Source organism: Urocitellus parryii, chromosome 3 (genome assembly GCF_045843805.1).
Source record: "Urocitellus parryii isolate mUroPar1 chromosome 3, mUroPar1.hap1, whole genome shotgun sequence".
Classification (NCBI taxonomy): domain Eukaryota; kingdom Metazoa; phylum Chordata; class Mammalia; order Rodentia; family Sciuridae; genus Urocitellus; species Urocitellus parryii.
Genome location: NC_135533.1, coordinates 169148559 through 169164503, shown reverse-complemented (window position 1 = coordinate 169164503; position 15945 = coordinate 169148559). Strand labels below are relative to the sequence as shown.

At 41.4% G+C, this 15945-nt stretch overlaps 1 protein-coding gene across 4 annotated transcripts in view; it reads left to right on the top strand.

Annotated features, from left to right (window-relative positions):
* Pxk (PX domain containing serine/threonine kinase like) overlaps positions 1–15945 on the top strand; it is a 76220-nt gene that overhangs the window by 33855 nt on the left and 26420 nt on the right. For all 4 annotated transcript variants that reach the window (XM_077796196.1, XM_077796195.1, XM_077796197.1 and 1 more), the window contains 5 exons: positions 3142–3328; positions 9939–10016; positions 11000–11073; positions 11838–11912; positions 15832–15936. In XM_077796196.1, the coding sequence (XP_077652322.1) occupies positions 3142–3328; positions 9939–10016; positions 11000–11073; positions 11838–11912; positions 15832–15936 (519 nt within the window). The remainder of the gene's footprint in view (positions 1–3141; positions 3329–9938; positions 10017–10999; positions 11074–11837; positions 11913–15831; positions 15937–15945) is intronic.

The window sequence follows — 15945 nt, the reverse complement described above, 5'->3', positions numbered from 1 at the left end:
TAGAGTAAAATGAAGTTTAGAAAAATAGACTGGTTGAAGCTTGGAACCCTAACGATTCAAGACAGCTATCAAATGCCTTCTTACATCCCCACCATAAGTGAAAAATGGTGAAAATATTGGTGTTTGAACCTGATGACATTAGATATATATCCATTCTGGGTGTGGTAGGATGCAGTTGGTGCTGGTGTGCGGTGGTGCAGGCTAGTAGGTTAATACTAGTTAATGGTAATTAAAAAAAAAAAATCCTTGCTTCCTATATAATCAGTTTGAGAAGCAAAAGGTATTTTCTTGTTATTTAATTGGGAGGAAAAAGTAGTGAATGAGCATTATAAGCATCATAGTAAAGAAACAAAAATTAAGACTGTCACAGGAAATCTGACCGGATGGGCAGCCACCCGCCCCCCCAACTCCCCCCCCCACCTCCTCCCCCCCACCAGGGATTGACCCATAGATGCATAACCACTGAGCCACATCCCTAGCCCTTTCAATATATATATATATCTTTTTTTTTTTTTTTTTTTTTTTTTAGAAACAGGGTCTTGCCAAGTTGCCTAGAGTCTCACTAAGTTGCTGAGGCTGACATGGAACTTGTGATCCTCCTGCCTCAGCCTCCTGAGCAGCTGGGATTACAGGCATGCACCACCACTCCCAGATGCAGCCACCTCTTTCTGCCCTCTTGCGCCTTCCTGGGTCTGACTGTGTGATGGAGGAGGAAGCCAGGCCAAGGAGCAGCAGCATTGGGGAAAGAGGCACAGTTAACACTGAGGATGGGAAGCTCTCAGCCAGGAGGAGTCATTCACTGCTAAAGTGTATCACAGAGAAAAGTGATGAGATTGCTCATTTTAACCTAGAAAACAAGGCAAATAAGAAAAAGAAAGAGGATGGAGACAAAAGCTCAAGGAGAGAGCTTAAGCTGAAGGAGTGGACAGAGAGAGTGGCGCTCTCTCCACTGAGGAAGGCCACTCTCAGCAGGGACAGACCCCCGGGAGCGTTTGTTGCCACAAAGGGAATTTTGAAGAGATAAGTAGGGAGTTGGAAGAAAAAGAGGCTCAGCAGCTTTTTGGGCTGTATTCTCCAAGTCATTCACTGCAAAAGCTAGCTTAACAGAGATTGGGAAAGTCCACAAATACTCCCATGTCTTCCTCAAGCACATAAAGAAGGCCTGTGTGTTAGTGGTGTGTCCTGGGACTTCCGTGTACTGCAGTTAATAACTGTATTAGCAAGCAAACAGGATAGACTTTTTCAAGCAAAAATCATAGTTATTTTTCATTGTTTTGCATAATTTTCTTAGCTAAAAGATTATCTCTGAAAGATGAATAAAAATGTTATTTATGTAGTTATCTGAAAAAAAAAATGACTTGCTCCAAAAGGTAGCTATTGTTAAGTCACCGTGTGAATCCTGCCAGACAATTTTTGTGCCTATATAAACTTATCTGTGGGCTTATACACATGCGCACACACACTCAAAATAAGATTATATCCTGCAATTTCATAGAATAGCTATGTAAGAGGAAACATCTGTTACGTTTGGGTTATGTATTACCCTTGGTTAAAACTTCATGTCCCTGATGAAAATAAAATGAAGTGATGAGCCTTGGATGTGTGATAGCTGGATGAGGATGCATTTTTATTTAGCTAATAAAGAAGCTGTCATTCAATAAAGGCTAATTGTGTTAAAGAGGAAACCACCCTAAAACTGATAAGTTTGTTCTCTGGCAATAAATTGTGCCACAATAGAAAATTCATTCTAATTGTGCTCTGATGTATTCTCATAATTACGTTGGAGAAATAGGCAATCAGCCAGCCTTTTCATCTCATCCAGTATCAACTTTAGGCTCTTCATCTGGCAGCATCATTATTTGAAAACTGTAGAGTGGCACAGTCGCAGTTAGGCTGGTCCACACTAGTGGTCCAGATGACTTACTTTTCTGAATTCAAGGTGCCCTCCAGACCCTCCATCAATAATGCACACCACGTGGCTCTGATCTAAGCACTCACGTTGAATGCGCCACTCTTTGAAAGTGACTTTGCTCCCCGAATTAAAATGCCAATTAGATACTTTGTTTTTTAAGTTTGAAAAATAGACTCAACATTTTAAATGATCTGGAAAATGATAGTAGGTTGAGCACCTGCATTTACTTTTCTTTCCTCACCAAACCACTCTAGACAATAGTCAATTGGTTTTATAAACACACACACACACACACACACACACACACACACACACACACACCATCTCAAGGACAAATATAATAACAGAGAAGAAAACCACAACAAAATATTTTAGGCCGAAAATCCAATAGCTGAGAGCTCACTCATGAAGCAGATGGGGAAGGCACAATTTTGAGATGGGAAGCAGATAATTTTAAAAGGTCTCATTTTACATCACAGAACCCCCAAAAGGTTTAGCAATTGTTATGAATATAACTATTATGAATATAATTTACCTAATGTAAATATGATAATGATACACTAAAATTATAACCACATATGTACAGATGGGGATTGGATGTGTGTGGAGTAAGGTAAGAATTGTGAAAAAGAACTAAATCTTAATTTTTCCATAATGGGAAGGTACAGAAATTTCCAAAAAATGAGAAGTCAAGACATAGAAGACCAAGCAATATGAGCATTCCCCACTGCCAAAAGATTTGCAGAAAGAATTGAATGTGGCTGTTTCAGGGTAGTGGAGAAGGGATTTCACCTGGTGGCAGAGAGAGTGGGAGACAAAGTACCACAGAACTGCCAGTAATAATTTTTAAAAAATTATTGGTTCTTTGCATTATGTTTATGTATAGCTTTGGTTAATTTTTTACTAGTTAATTTATTAACTTATTAATTACTTAATTGTGGTGTGCTAGAGATTGAACCTAGGGCCTCACACATGTTAGGCAAATACTCTACCATTGAGCTTCATCCCCAGCCCTTTTAAAATTTTAAAGTTACTGTACTTCATACATAATTTTATCAGTTCCAAGATACATAGTTTTTTCCCCCATTTTTATAATACCACTAAAATTAGGATGCATCTTAAAATCTATGTTATCTGAAATTTAATGAAATATGATGGCTTAGGATTCTAATATTGAATCTTACTAGTGGATGACATAAGTATAATACCTTTTTATTTTCCTTTTTAAGATTGCAGGACTAAGTCTACCTCTTCCTCCCAAAAAATTGATTGGCAACATGGATCGTGAATTCATAGCTGAGAGGCAGAAAGGTCTTCAGAACTATCTCAATGTTATCACCACAAATCATATTTTGTCTAATTGTGAACTGGTTAAGAAGTTTCTAGATCCAAACAACTATTCTGCAAACTACACTGGTAAGCCAAGGGGTCTGTCCGCTGTGGTCACTCTGGGCACTGTTCTTAGAAAGAGGTAATGAATATGGGGGAAACTGTACTTCTAAACAGGGAAATGTGCACATTTGTAATAAGGTATTATTTATTTACAAAGACTTACTTGATTATAATTTAGATTTATAAGAACTTTATTTACTTGTAAAATGTTCATAATGTTTGCACAGAAAAGTAGGGAAGAGAAATTGTCATGTCTAGTACTCACAATCTTTATTATCTTTTCTGACAGAACAGAGAGTATATAATCCACAGTGATGTACACAGTAATTTCAATTTCTTTTGGTATTTGGCTCTGTTTTTTTTTCAGGTACTAAGGGTTGATCCCAGGGATGCTTAGTCACTGAGCCACATACCTAGTCCTATTTTGTATTTTATTTAGACATAGGGTCTCACTGAGTTTCTTTTGGCCTCGCCAAATTGCTGAGGTTTACTTTGAATTCTTGATCCTCCTGCCTCAGCCTCCTGAGCCACTGGGATCCCAAGTATATGCCACCACGTGCAGTTTGGCTCTGTTTTTATATTTACAATACATTGTGTATCTGTATTTTCCAGGCATTTATTTTAAATACAGCAATGATTCAGAAGGGTCCTTTTTTTTTTCCATGCTCCTGAGCCCCTCCAGTGCAAAGCATAGAGGGTACCTGAATCAGGATGTTACTAGGGGTCTGAGTTGAAATGGCTTCTCTTCCAATACTGATTACACACAAAGCAGCATCAATAGCCCAAGCCTGATGCCAATGGAAGGAGGAACAAGATATTAAGTACATTCTAGTGTGGACTTAAAGGACCAGTAAAGACCATTGCAGACCTGAGCCCATGAGCCAAATTCAACTGATTGATTAAAGCCGAGCCCTGCTTAGAAGCTTTCTGTGTGGAACTCTGGGTATTGTTAATTTCCTTGCTAAAAGAATAGATTTTTGTCAGATTATTGGGTCTTCAAAACATTGCTTTAAAAATAATTAGAGGGAGGCACTTTTTATTCCTATTTCAGAGTGGGGGAATTGAGGCTTATTTCTTGGGCACCAAACTCTTCTGTGTAGTGGAATCACTTGGGGGCTTTAAAAAGTTCCAGTGCCCAGGCCGCATGCTTGCCAATGAAATTGCAGTCCCTGCGGGTGGGGCTCGTGGTTTATAGAGCTGTCTGAGTGATTCCAGGACCCAGCCTGGTTGGAAAACCACAGCCCTTGAGGCTGGCTACTCAAAGTGTGGTTCTCTGGCCACCCTGACCGCATCAGCACCACGCGGGCTTGTCAAAAGTGCAGAATTCAGGCCCCATCCCAGACCTGCTGATTCAGAATCTGCCTTGAACAGGTCCTCAGGTACACTGCGCGCACATTAAAGTGGGAGACATCTTGCTCTAGAAAAGGCTTGCCATCTTCCAGTTGAAGTGCTATACACGGCTAAGGAAAATGCCTTTTCAAATAACCAAGAGAAGGAAAGTTTATTTCAAACTCATATTTACTATAACTTACAAAATTGTGCGTTGGGTTGTTATAAGGATTCCCTTCTTCTCCCTGCACACACAGAGGAGAAAAGACATCACAAGTAGGACTGGGGCTCTCAAGACAGCTCCAGTTCTGTCAGAGTAGCATCATTTGCAGCTTTCATTTCTCCACACTGCACCTCAATAGTTCCAGACATGGTCAGCCGGTCATCTAGATTGGCTCATCAAATCAGCCCCAACTCTGTCCTGTGTGTGTTTGTCTGCATCACTTCCTGAGTGTCTGTGGCTCTTGTCCTGCAGGCAGGCATCAAGGTGTAGCACACATGTAAAGAAGCCATTCAGCCCCTGCAGCCCACAGGTATCAGCCGAGTGTCAGGAGGCAGGTGTGAGGCAGGCGCACTCTCTGCTCTCAGGGGGCTCGTTCCACAGGGACATTGAGTCGCAGGGGGGCTGTGCCAGCAGGAATCCCAGAGCTGTTGCACCAAGACTAATCTTTTTATTTATAGATGAGGAAACTAAGGTCACCAGAGAGGGACGGCCTGATCCAGTCTTGTACATTTGTGTGACTAAGTCTGATCTGAATTTTTTCAAGTTAAAATTCTATTTAGCTTCTGGAAGGTTGTTTGATCTCGGTTTCTCCTTGTACTGAACCTCCCCCACATGCTGACACTGTTCTTCATCTTTCCCAACACCACAGCAGAGTAGATGGTCAGGGTTCAAAGCAGATGTGGGCAGGGGTGTAAAAGGCCACCAGAAACTCCTACCAGAATCCAAAAGCTCAAGAGTCCAGCTGCTTCATAGAGGGCAGAGTCCTATAATGAAGCAATAGGTGAGGGGTGCTGTTTTCAGAAAGATGGTGATTTATTTCCACCTTTGAATGAAATGTCAGAACTTGTCTTGGCTCTAGGCTGACTCACCAACGGCACCAGGAAAAGGAAGCCCACGCCAGCTCCATGGAGCCATTCCTGAAATACACGGTCTCACGTGGTTCCCAGAGGGCACAGAGCACGCCACCCGACAGTGGCACTTCTCTATTCAGGGCCGCTTCTCCCCCTGAGTGTGGATAATGGCCCTGTCTCTCCTCAGTTTTCTAATGGTCCGTGGACCCACCCAACTTCACTGCAGCAGGATTTGAGTTATGTGTTCAAGTGGTGGAAAGACCCACATGGCCGCTCTCCCTGTTCAATGCTCTGCCTGGGGTGAGAGTGCCTTGTTAGAGGGGACTGTGCTGCCCACCCAGCTCCCCAGGATGGCTCCTCAGGAGCTCTCAGGACCCCAGCAGCTGCTTCACGTCCTCCTGGAGTCCCCAGCCTGGGATTGTGGGACTTTCTTTCTTTTCCGGCTTTTTCCAAATGACCACATCCACAGAAGGGAACTGTAGGCCCTTAATAATCCATGGGAGGGTTGTCAGGTGCTTGGGCCAGCTGTTGTACAAGAGAGGTGTCTCCTAGACCTGAGGAGTTTGTGTTGAGAACACACACACACACACACACGCACACACGCGTGCTCGTATCTATCTTGTTGACAAGCCCCTTCTGTCATTTAGAAGCCTCTGAGCTGTAGCCATCTTCCCATCTCAAACCTGCACATCTCCTCACAATAAGAGATGCTGCTGCTTTTTTTAATGATGCTGGTGATTGAGCTCATGGCCTTGTGCATGCTAGGCAAGTGCCATACCCCTGAGCTACATCCTCAGCCCCCAGAAAAGGTTTTAATGTCCACGTAAGAGTCACTTGAACCAGAAATCAGGAGGCCTGGGCCCCGGGGCCACTTTTGTTGTGGGCAGCATTTCCCCTCTCTGTGCTCTGGATCCTGACCTGCAAAACTACAGGCCTGAGTAGGGCAGGCAGCGCTGAAGTCCGTCCAGTCCTAAGACCCCAGGAATCCCTTGAATAGGAGGGTACAAGAAGTGGGGGCTGGGACTGGGCTATGATGTTCAGGACAAAAGCAGGGCGTCTGGGAGAGGCCACAAGCTTCTCTGAGACATGACACTGCTGGCCTGGTAGACTGGAGATTTGAAGCTCAGTTGCAGGGCTAGAAGAGCTCGTGTTTGTTCCCTGCAGTCATCCCACAGGGCTGGATCTAGGAGTTCAAAGACTGCACACAGTGGGGGCACCTGGTACATCTGAGCTTCATGGGAAGCCCAGGATAGACTCAGAGGTCTGGCTCTGCATTTCCTATATTGGGCTTGTTCATCAGCACTCAGTGAGCATGTGGCTTCCCACATGTCAGTACTAAGGAAATAGAGGACAGATGCCTTCCTTTCCATGGGTTTCATGTCCTAATGGTTCACATCTATCAACCATATAATGAACCATTATTTGTATGTCATCAACTACTTACTGAGCACCTATTATATGCCAGGTGCTAAGCATTCAGCAAGGAGAAAGGAGTAGTCCCTCCACCTACACTCACCCACAAACCCAAGGCACTTACATAGGGAGATTGACAGGTGAAGATCTTGGCAGGTGAACACTGGGCAGCACCTTGAGGGAAGGATGGGGTGAAGGTTGGGAGGGCAGACAGTCCAGACCTGGTGATGGAAGGGGGCTTTCCAGAGCAGCTGTTACCTGCAGTGAGACCTGAGGGCTAATGGAAGCTAGCCAGGCTGAGAGGCAGGGGCCGCTGCTTCAGGCAGAGCCCCCCAAGGGGAAGAGAAGTAGTAAATGGCTCTGGATTTTACCCAGATTAAGAGGTCCCTTCCAGCCAGTTTACAGTCTGGTGGAAGAGAGTCACCCTAATATAGGACAGACTATGGATAATTCCATAAGAAAGGGACAGAGAGCGCACTGGGAGCATGCAGCAAGTCCTGGCTAGGGACAGCAAATTTGAGCTGAGCCTTGAGGAATAGATGGGTCAGGTAAAAAATGGGGAGGCACCAGGGGAAGGCCAGCCTTTAGTGGCCACAGGAGGCAGACCTCAGGGTGCAGAGTAGGAGACCCCGAACATAGTGGGGGAAAAGACCAGAAAGATGAGGTAAGCCAGAGGCAGGCTGAACACGATGTTCAGCAGCTTGGTCTGGATTTGGTAAGGAAGTGGGGGCCAGTAAAGGCTTCTAAACAGAGGAGTGCTATTTAGGATTGAAACATGTTGCCTGAATCTGGGGAGAGAAGGTGTTAAGATTGGGAGCATGGTAGCCATGGGGTTTATTGAACAATACATCACAGTTCAGTGGGAGGAAAGTATCCTTTCTGCTCCTAAGGTAAAGAGAGAATCTGTTCCCTAGTCCTTAATTTATGATTAACAAATCCAGCATGTTCTATTTGTTCCCGGCTATGTCTCCACTCCTTAAACAACATATAGTATGCAGTAGCATAAATAAATATTGTTGACTAATGATGTTATAGGGAGTTATGAGTCACTGTTAGCTTTGCACAACTGTCCTTTCCAGTCTTTGGGATGACATGGTACTATGTTGGAAAATTATTTCTCATGATCCTTCTCAAAGTTGATATGAATAATTTTCACTTAATTTCCTTTTAAGCTTGCTTATTTGCAAGTTATTTTGGAAATACTAAAAACACTTTATAGCAACATTAATTATAGAAAAGGTGCAAGGTTCCCAGAGTTGATAATAAAAATTTATATGCTTCTGCTTGTAAATGGTTCATTGTGCATTGGGGTAGTTACAACAAATGTAAATCGAGCCAATTTTGATTTGGGCACCCTGTGTTTTCTTCTGAGTGGATGTCATTGACACTTTACATATTGAGTTAATAAACAAATAGCTAGGAAATTGTTTTCTTCCCTGTCTCTCTTAACTCATAATGTACAGTAAAACATATCAGTAGAATGCTGTTGGTCAAGCTCTCTGCATAATTGGAGACCGGGTCATTTTGACATATGGAGAGTATTTCTGGCGAATCCCTCAGGCCTCACCAGTCTCCTTGGAAGGCAGTTAGTTTAGTGCTCGGCAGAGGTGGAATTCCACGGTGCATTGAGATAATGGCTATTAGCTTTCAGGGATCTGGACTACTTTCATTTACTCCCTGCATTGAGAGGAAATGGCAACTTACAGATGTTGCTTTTTTGCAGGAAATGTAAAAAGCAGTTATTCTGATGGTTTCTTAATACAGTGGACTTTAAAGAACTTCCTGTTCTCATTGTCTTCTTCAAGGGGGGAAAACATTGTCATGATAAGTGAACACCAGAGGAGGGGAGAAAGGATGGATTTTTTTTTTTTTTAATTTTCCCGTAAACAGGCACTCAGTGACTTCCCACAATAGAACCATGTTGTTACTGAACATAGATGTTTTTCTAAAACACTGGCTTTTATTTCCAGTATTTATTTAAGGCTAATCACTTCTTTGTTGGTGAAAGCTATAATTCCATGAGGAATGAAGACGGGATAAATATCACTTGGAACAACATTCAGTGCTGTTCCAGTCTGACCTTAGAATGTGTTTTGAGTCTTGTGCTTTGGTTGTGGTCTGGGGCATATATCAAATTCAGGGTTTAGGTCACCTAGTTCACATGTTTTAGATTTTCCAGTTAAAAAATATATACACATTTATTTTTTTATATCATTAATAATTACATTTTTTTTCTGCTTGATAAACTTTTAACTTGGGAATGAGTTTAGATTTACAGAGATGTTGCAATGGTATTACAAAGAGTTTCCCTTTATACCTGTCCTTTAATGTTAATATCTGATGACACACTTGTCAGAATATATTAATATTATCATATTACTTTTTTTTTATAGTGAGGATTTAACTCGGGGGCACTTAACCACTGAGCCACATTCCCAGCCCTTTTTTACTTATTTTTTATTTGGAACAGGGTCTCACTGAGTTGCTCAGGGCCTCAATAAGTTGCTGAGGCTGGCTTCAAACTTGTCATCCTCTTGCCTTAGCCTCCCGAGCCGCTGGGATTACAGGCATACACCACTGAGCCCAGCTCTCTTATTGCTGTTAAACACATGTGTTACACAGATTTCACCGTATTTCCACTAATGTGCTTTGGCTGTTTCAGGGTCCAGTCTAAAATCCCACATTGCTTTTAGTTGTCCTCTTCTTCCTCCTCCTCCTCCCCTTCTTCTTCGTGTTCTTTTTGTAATTTTTTCATTTGTGAGAATAATATCTGGAGCATATGGCCCTTTTCCTAATGAGTTTCCACATGTCTTTGCAGAGATTGCCTTACAACAGGTCTCCATGTTCTTCCGATCAGAGCCAAAGTGGGAGGTGGTGGAGCCACTGAAAGACATAGGTGAGAAATCGGCAGCTGGGTCCTTTAAGGAGACAGGTTCCAGACCTGCATTCTTGGTCCTCTTTCTGTCAGATATCCCCAGATGTCCTAGGACTCTTCTTAGGTTCTGGGACTCCTTTTTCTTTCTGCATTCCTACTGCTTGAGGACGCGGTCCTTAACTTTTACTACTTAACGCATCTTAGGATTTGGATGGTAGTAACTTTTTGCACCCACCACTCTTTTTCTTTTTTTTAATTAAAAAAACCCTTAGTTGTAGATAGATGCAATACCTTTATTTTATTTATTTATTTTTATGTGGTGCAGAGGATCAAACCCAGTGCCTCACATGCTCTAGGTAACCAGTCTCCTCATGAGCTACAACCTTAGCCCCCGCCATTCAGGTTTTTTGTTTTGTTTTGTTTGGTGCTGGGGTTTGAACCCAGGGCCTTGTGCATTCGAGGCAATCACTGTACCGCCTGAGCTATATCCCCAGCTACCATCCAGTTTTCATCTGTCTTTTTCACTTAATCCATTTTCTTACTACTTCCATGAATAATTTCTTTTTTCCTCCTCCTCCTCCTCCTTCTTTTTTTTTTTTTTTTTTTGGTACTGGGGATTGAACTCAGGTGTGCTTAACCACTGAGCCACATCCCCAGCCCTTTTTTATATTTTATTTATAAATGAGGTCTCCCTGGGTTGCTAAGGGCCTCCCTAAGTTGCTGAGGCTGGCTTTGAACTCCATCCTCCTGCTTCAGCCTCCCAGCCACCCTGTTGTCTTCCTTTCTTTCTTCCTTCCTTCCCTCCCTTTTTCCTCCCCTCCACCTTGCTTGCTTGCTCTCTGGTATACCCTTTACCATGTGAACATAATCAAGTGGCTTTTTTACTGGTGCTTACTATGGGTAATTTTGCCAAGCTTAATTTTGATCAATTACTTTTAGTCAGTGAAACTTAGAGCAATTGTAAAAATGATGCAGCTCTAAACACATTTCTGCTTTAATGACAGGCTGGAGGATAAGGAAGAAATATTTTTTGATGAAGATTAAAAATCAACCAAAGGAACGGCTAGTCTTAAGCTGGGTAAGCTAATTTTTTTGCTTCAGATTTTTTTTTTTTCCTTTTTAGTGTTTTCATTGCGTCAATTTTATTTCAGTAAATTTAGATAGATTTCTGAAAGCAGATTTGACAAGAGAATTACAAAATCGTACTGCACTATTAATGTTGATGTCAGGGCTTCTGCAGTCCCATATCAAAGGAGAGTCATTTTAAGTTCTCTTTGTGGTGTGTTTGGTTATATAGGTGTAATTATATTTAGTCACATAGTAAACATTTGGAAAGAAATAGCTACACCTTAAAATAATTATCTAGGATCTCTTTAGGATTAACAGTTTTAGTACTTTATCTTTTTTTTTTTTTTTTAATATGGGGCATTGAACCCAGAACCCAGGGCACTTTACCAGTGAGCTACATCCCCAGTGCTTGCTTTTCTTTTTAAAAATTTTTTTAAATTTTTTGAGATGGTCTTGCTAAGTTGTTGAGGCTGTCCTTGAACTTGCTGTCCTCCTTTCTCAGCCTCCAGACACCTGGTTACTTACAGTCTTTCACTTTGGGCATTCAAGTGATACATTTGATCAGTAGAATTAGATGTGATCACAGTTAAATCCTGGTTTTTGTATGTTTATACACTGCCTTGACAGAAAGACCTTGAGGCAACAAGAGTTAGCGTGGTTGTCATCTTTGATTTACCATTTATTTGGACAAATAAAATGAAAGGGAAAGACTTTTAAGGAATTTTTCTTTTGATGACCAAGACTGTACACTGATATTTCCTCCCATGTTTTCAGGCTGACCTTGGCCCAGACAAGTACTTGTCAGATAAAGATTTTCAGTGTCTAATCAAACTCCTGCCTTCCTGTTTGGTGAGTACATGTCCTTCTATTATTCTCAGGGCTGATCCCAGACTCATAGTGTTGAGTGTGAACATGAGGAGAAGAGCAGAAATGCTCGAGAATGGAGAGAGAGGTGGATTTCATACCTGACAGAAACTGTGCAGGGCTCCTCCCATGGATCACAGACCATTTGAAATGACACTCATGACATCTGCACAACCCATGAAATATGATAATTTAAATATAACCTTAAATTATATTAGTTTTTTGGGTTTTGTAGTGCTGGGAATTAGACCTAGGCTCCACACATGTGAGGTGAGCATTTTATCACTGGGTTACATCCTGAATCCTTTTCACTTTATTTTGAGATATGGCCTTGCTAAGTTGCTGAGGCTGGCCTCACACTTGTAATCCTCCTGGCTCAGCCTCCCAAGTGGCTGAGGTTACAGGTGTGTGCCACCATGCTCAGGTTAGCCTTTGTATTTTAAACAGATACTAGATTAGGAAAGCAACCACTCTTCTGAGTCTCTTTTTCTTGGTGAGGGTGTATGAATCAGTGGAATTTAAGATCTCTTTCTAGTCCAGAAGACAGAATTTCAATAAGCTGGGTGAAGAGAAGGCAGAATATCCATTTTGTTGTCTGTTACTACTCTCACAGGCTTACTAGTTGACCTTCATTAGCACTACTTATGCAATGCACAGGTTTAATATAAAGCCTTTGTTGGAAAGGATCACAATGATATATTTCAAGATAGCTGGAGAATATCTTCAGTAAAGACTAATCTGGCCAGAAAATTGAGTAAATGTTGATGTTCTTTATCTGTTGTCTCAATGAGGTTGTAGGAGTTCCTTAATGGCTGAGCAAAATTATGCTGACTTGTTCAGTTGAGTTAACACATTCATTTTTGAAGACAGAGTGGCTTGTCATGCTATAAAAGGCCAGGCTTTTAACAAGGTATCATGTGTGACCAAGAAAAATGGTGTGGCCTTGAGTTTGGCAGGTTGTACGGTATGCTGTCTGCATTCAGTTTTAAATTTATTTTAATGGGCTGTACTTTTTCTGTTTTTAAAGTAGCATATATAAGAGGTACATGTTAATTGTAGAGAAGCCATAAGACACAGATGAGCAAAAATAAGAAAATAAAACTCGCCTGTAATCCCAACCAACCAGAAGGAGGAACCAAAATGTTGAGTTGTTACAGTTTTAGAATTTTATTTGACTTTTTGAAAATTTTATACATACTGCTTTTTTTGTTTTGTTTTGTTTTTGGTACTGGGGATTGAACCCAGGAGTGCTATACCACTGGGCAACATCCCCAGCCCTTTTTATTTTTTATTATGAATCAGGGTCTCATTAAGTTGCCCAGGATGGTCTTAAACTTGAGATCCTCCTGCCTCAGCCTCCTGAGTCACTAGAATTACAGGCATGCACCACTTTACCAGCTACATGTTGTTTGAAAACTTCCCTTAGTCATGTAAACATGATCATCTAAATAAATACAATGCAACATTATTATTAATGGTTGCATAGAATTTTCATTGGCTAATTTACTCAACTAATCAGGCATTTAGGTATTTAATTTTTTTTTCTCTTATTAGATTAAGAAAAACAGAAAAGTCATAATGAGCAATTTTAGCTAAACATTTGTGCCCATCCTGAACTGTTTTCTTAAGATAAATACCTAGAATTAATAAATAATGTTCTGGGAGATAGATTGAGACTACATGAAATATCCTGTTCTTTATCAAATCTACTAGTTTTAGCTTTCAGTGTGATTTCTAATTCATCATTCCTTTTGTATTTATTAGATCATAAGAAAGAGCTTTCCTTTTTTTCTTTTTAATCTTTCTGTGCTGGGGATCAAACCCAGGGCCTCATGCATGCTAAGCAAGCATCCTACCACTGAGCTATATTCCAGCCCTTTTAGTCATATCAGTATGGACTCGAGGGTTTTTATTTTACTCATTGAATTTTTTTTTTCTTTTTATTTGGTGGTGCTGGGGATTGAACCTAGGACCTTGTACATGTGAGGCAAACACTCTTACCAGCTGAGCTATATCCCAGCCTTTTTCATTGAATTTTTTTTAATATTAGTAATAACTTTTTTTTAAAATATTTATTTATTTATTTTTTTTTTAAAGAGAGAGTGAGAGAGGAGAGAGAGAGAGAGAGAGAGAGAGAGAGAGAGAGAAATTTATTTATTTATTTTTTTTTTTTAGCTCTCGGCGGACACAACATCTTTGTTGGTATGTGGTGCTGAGGATCGAACCCTGGTCGCACGCATGCCAGGCGAGCGCGCTACCTCTTGAGCCACATCCCCAGCCCTTAAATATTTATTATTATTTTTTTAGTTTTCGGTGGACACAACATCTTTGTTTTTATGTGGAGCTGAGGATCGAACCCTGGGCTGCACGCATGCCAGGCGAGCACGCTACCGCTTGAGCCACATCCCCAGCCCCATAACTTTTATTTTTATTCAGAAAAAAGTTATTATATCTTCTATTTTTCTTTCTTTTTTTTTTTTGTACCAGGGATTGAATTCAGGGGCCCTGGGCCATTGAGCCACTTCCCCAGCCCTATTTTGTGTTTTATTTAGAGACAGGGTCTCACTGAGTTACTTAGGGCCTCACCATTGCTGAGGCTGGCTTTGATCCTCCTGTCTCAGCCTCCTGAGCCTCTGGGATTACAGGCATACACCACTGAGGTGGCTAAATTCTTTTTAGATATACATGACATAGAGTGTATTTTGACATATCATACATGCATGGAGTCTAACATTCTAATTAGGATCCCATTCTTGAGGTTATACATGGTGTGAAATTGCACTGATCATGTATTCACATATGAACATAGAAGAGTTATGTCTAATTCATTCTATATCTTTCCCATTCCCGTCCCCTCACTCTCCCCCCATTCCCCTTTGTCTACTTCATTGAATTTCTTTTGGGGGTGATGGATATGTTCTATAATTAGATTGTGATATCTTACCACTGAATATATTGAAAACCATTGAATGGTTAGGGTGAATGTAATGACATGTGAATTATGTATCAATAAAGCTATTAAAAAGTCAGCAGCCATCATGCTGATGTGATGATCAGGAGAAACTTTCAGGATTGATTACTGTATTTTTCTGGGCATAACCTTCCACCCTCCCCAGCCTCTCCACCCTCTAGCCCTGGGCAGCTCAGCTCCTGCTGTCTTAAATTTTCATGGAATTCTTGTGAGCTGTTGGGCATTGTCATGCCAATCTGGAGCCAGTTTGTTCATGCAACCAAAATTTGAGGTTATTTGAGGACTTTCCTCTCAGTCATTAAATAATTTGTCTTTTCCCCACCCTACTTGGTTGACGTCAATGTCCCCATCTGAGGAGGACACTGTGAATCATCATATTGCAAATGTCTATGGAACAGCAGGGTGACCCATGCCAGCAGCTTTGGAAAGGAACAAAGATGCCAAACGATACTGCTTTTGCTTATTTCCTGGCTGCTGTGCTCCCTGGCTCGGCACCCCAACAGCAGCGTGGAATACCAGGCCAACCTGTGAGCAAAGGCACATTGATCCTGGTCCCACTCCGGTTGTGCTGAGATTTGGCTGTATTCTTTGTCCATTTATAGAGGCAGAATATCAAAACCATATTCCCCAAACTCACATTTCCTGTCTTCCACCAGGCTTTTGCCTGAACTAAGAGAGTGCAGATACCTTCAAGGTGGAGTTCACCATGTTCATTATCCACTTTCCTCTTGTCAATAACATCTCTGTCCCTTCCCCCATTGGAAGGAAGAGGAACTAGTTGATCATCTAAATAACTTGAAACTACCACCGTTCAGGAATATCCTCACATTTATATGCAACCAAACTACCAAGGTGGCTCTTGACTCTGCATAAACAGGCCCTGGACCCTGATTCTCATGCCAATCAACATGAATTTCTTTTTTGTTTTGGCAGCACCCTTACATCTATCGGGTTACCTTTGCCACTGCTAATGAATCCTCTGCACTGCTAATCAGGACATTTAATGAAAAAGGAACTTTGAAGGATCTGATTTACAAGGTAAATGTA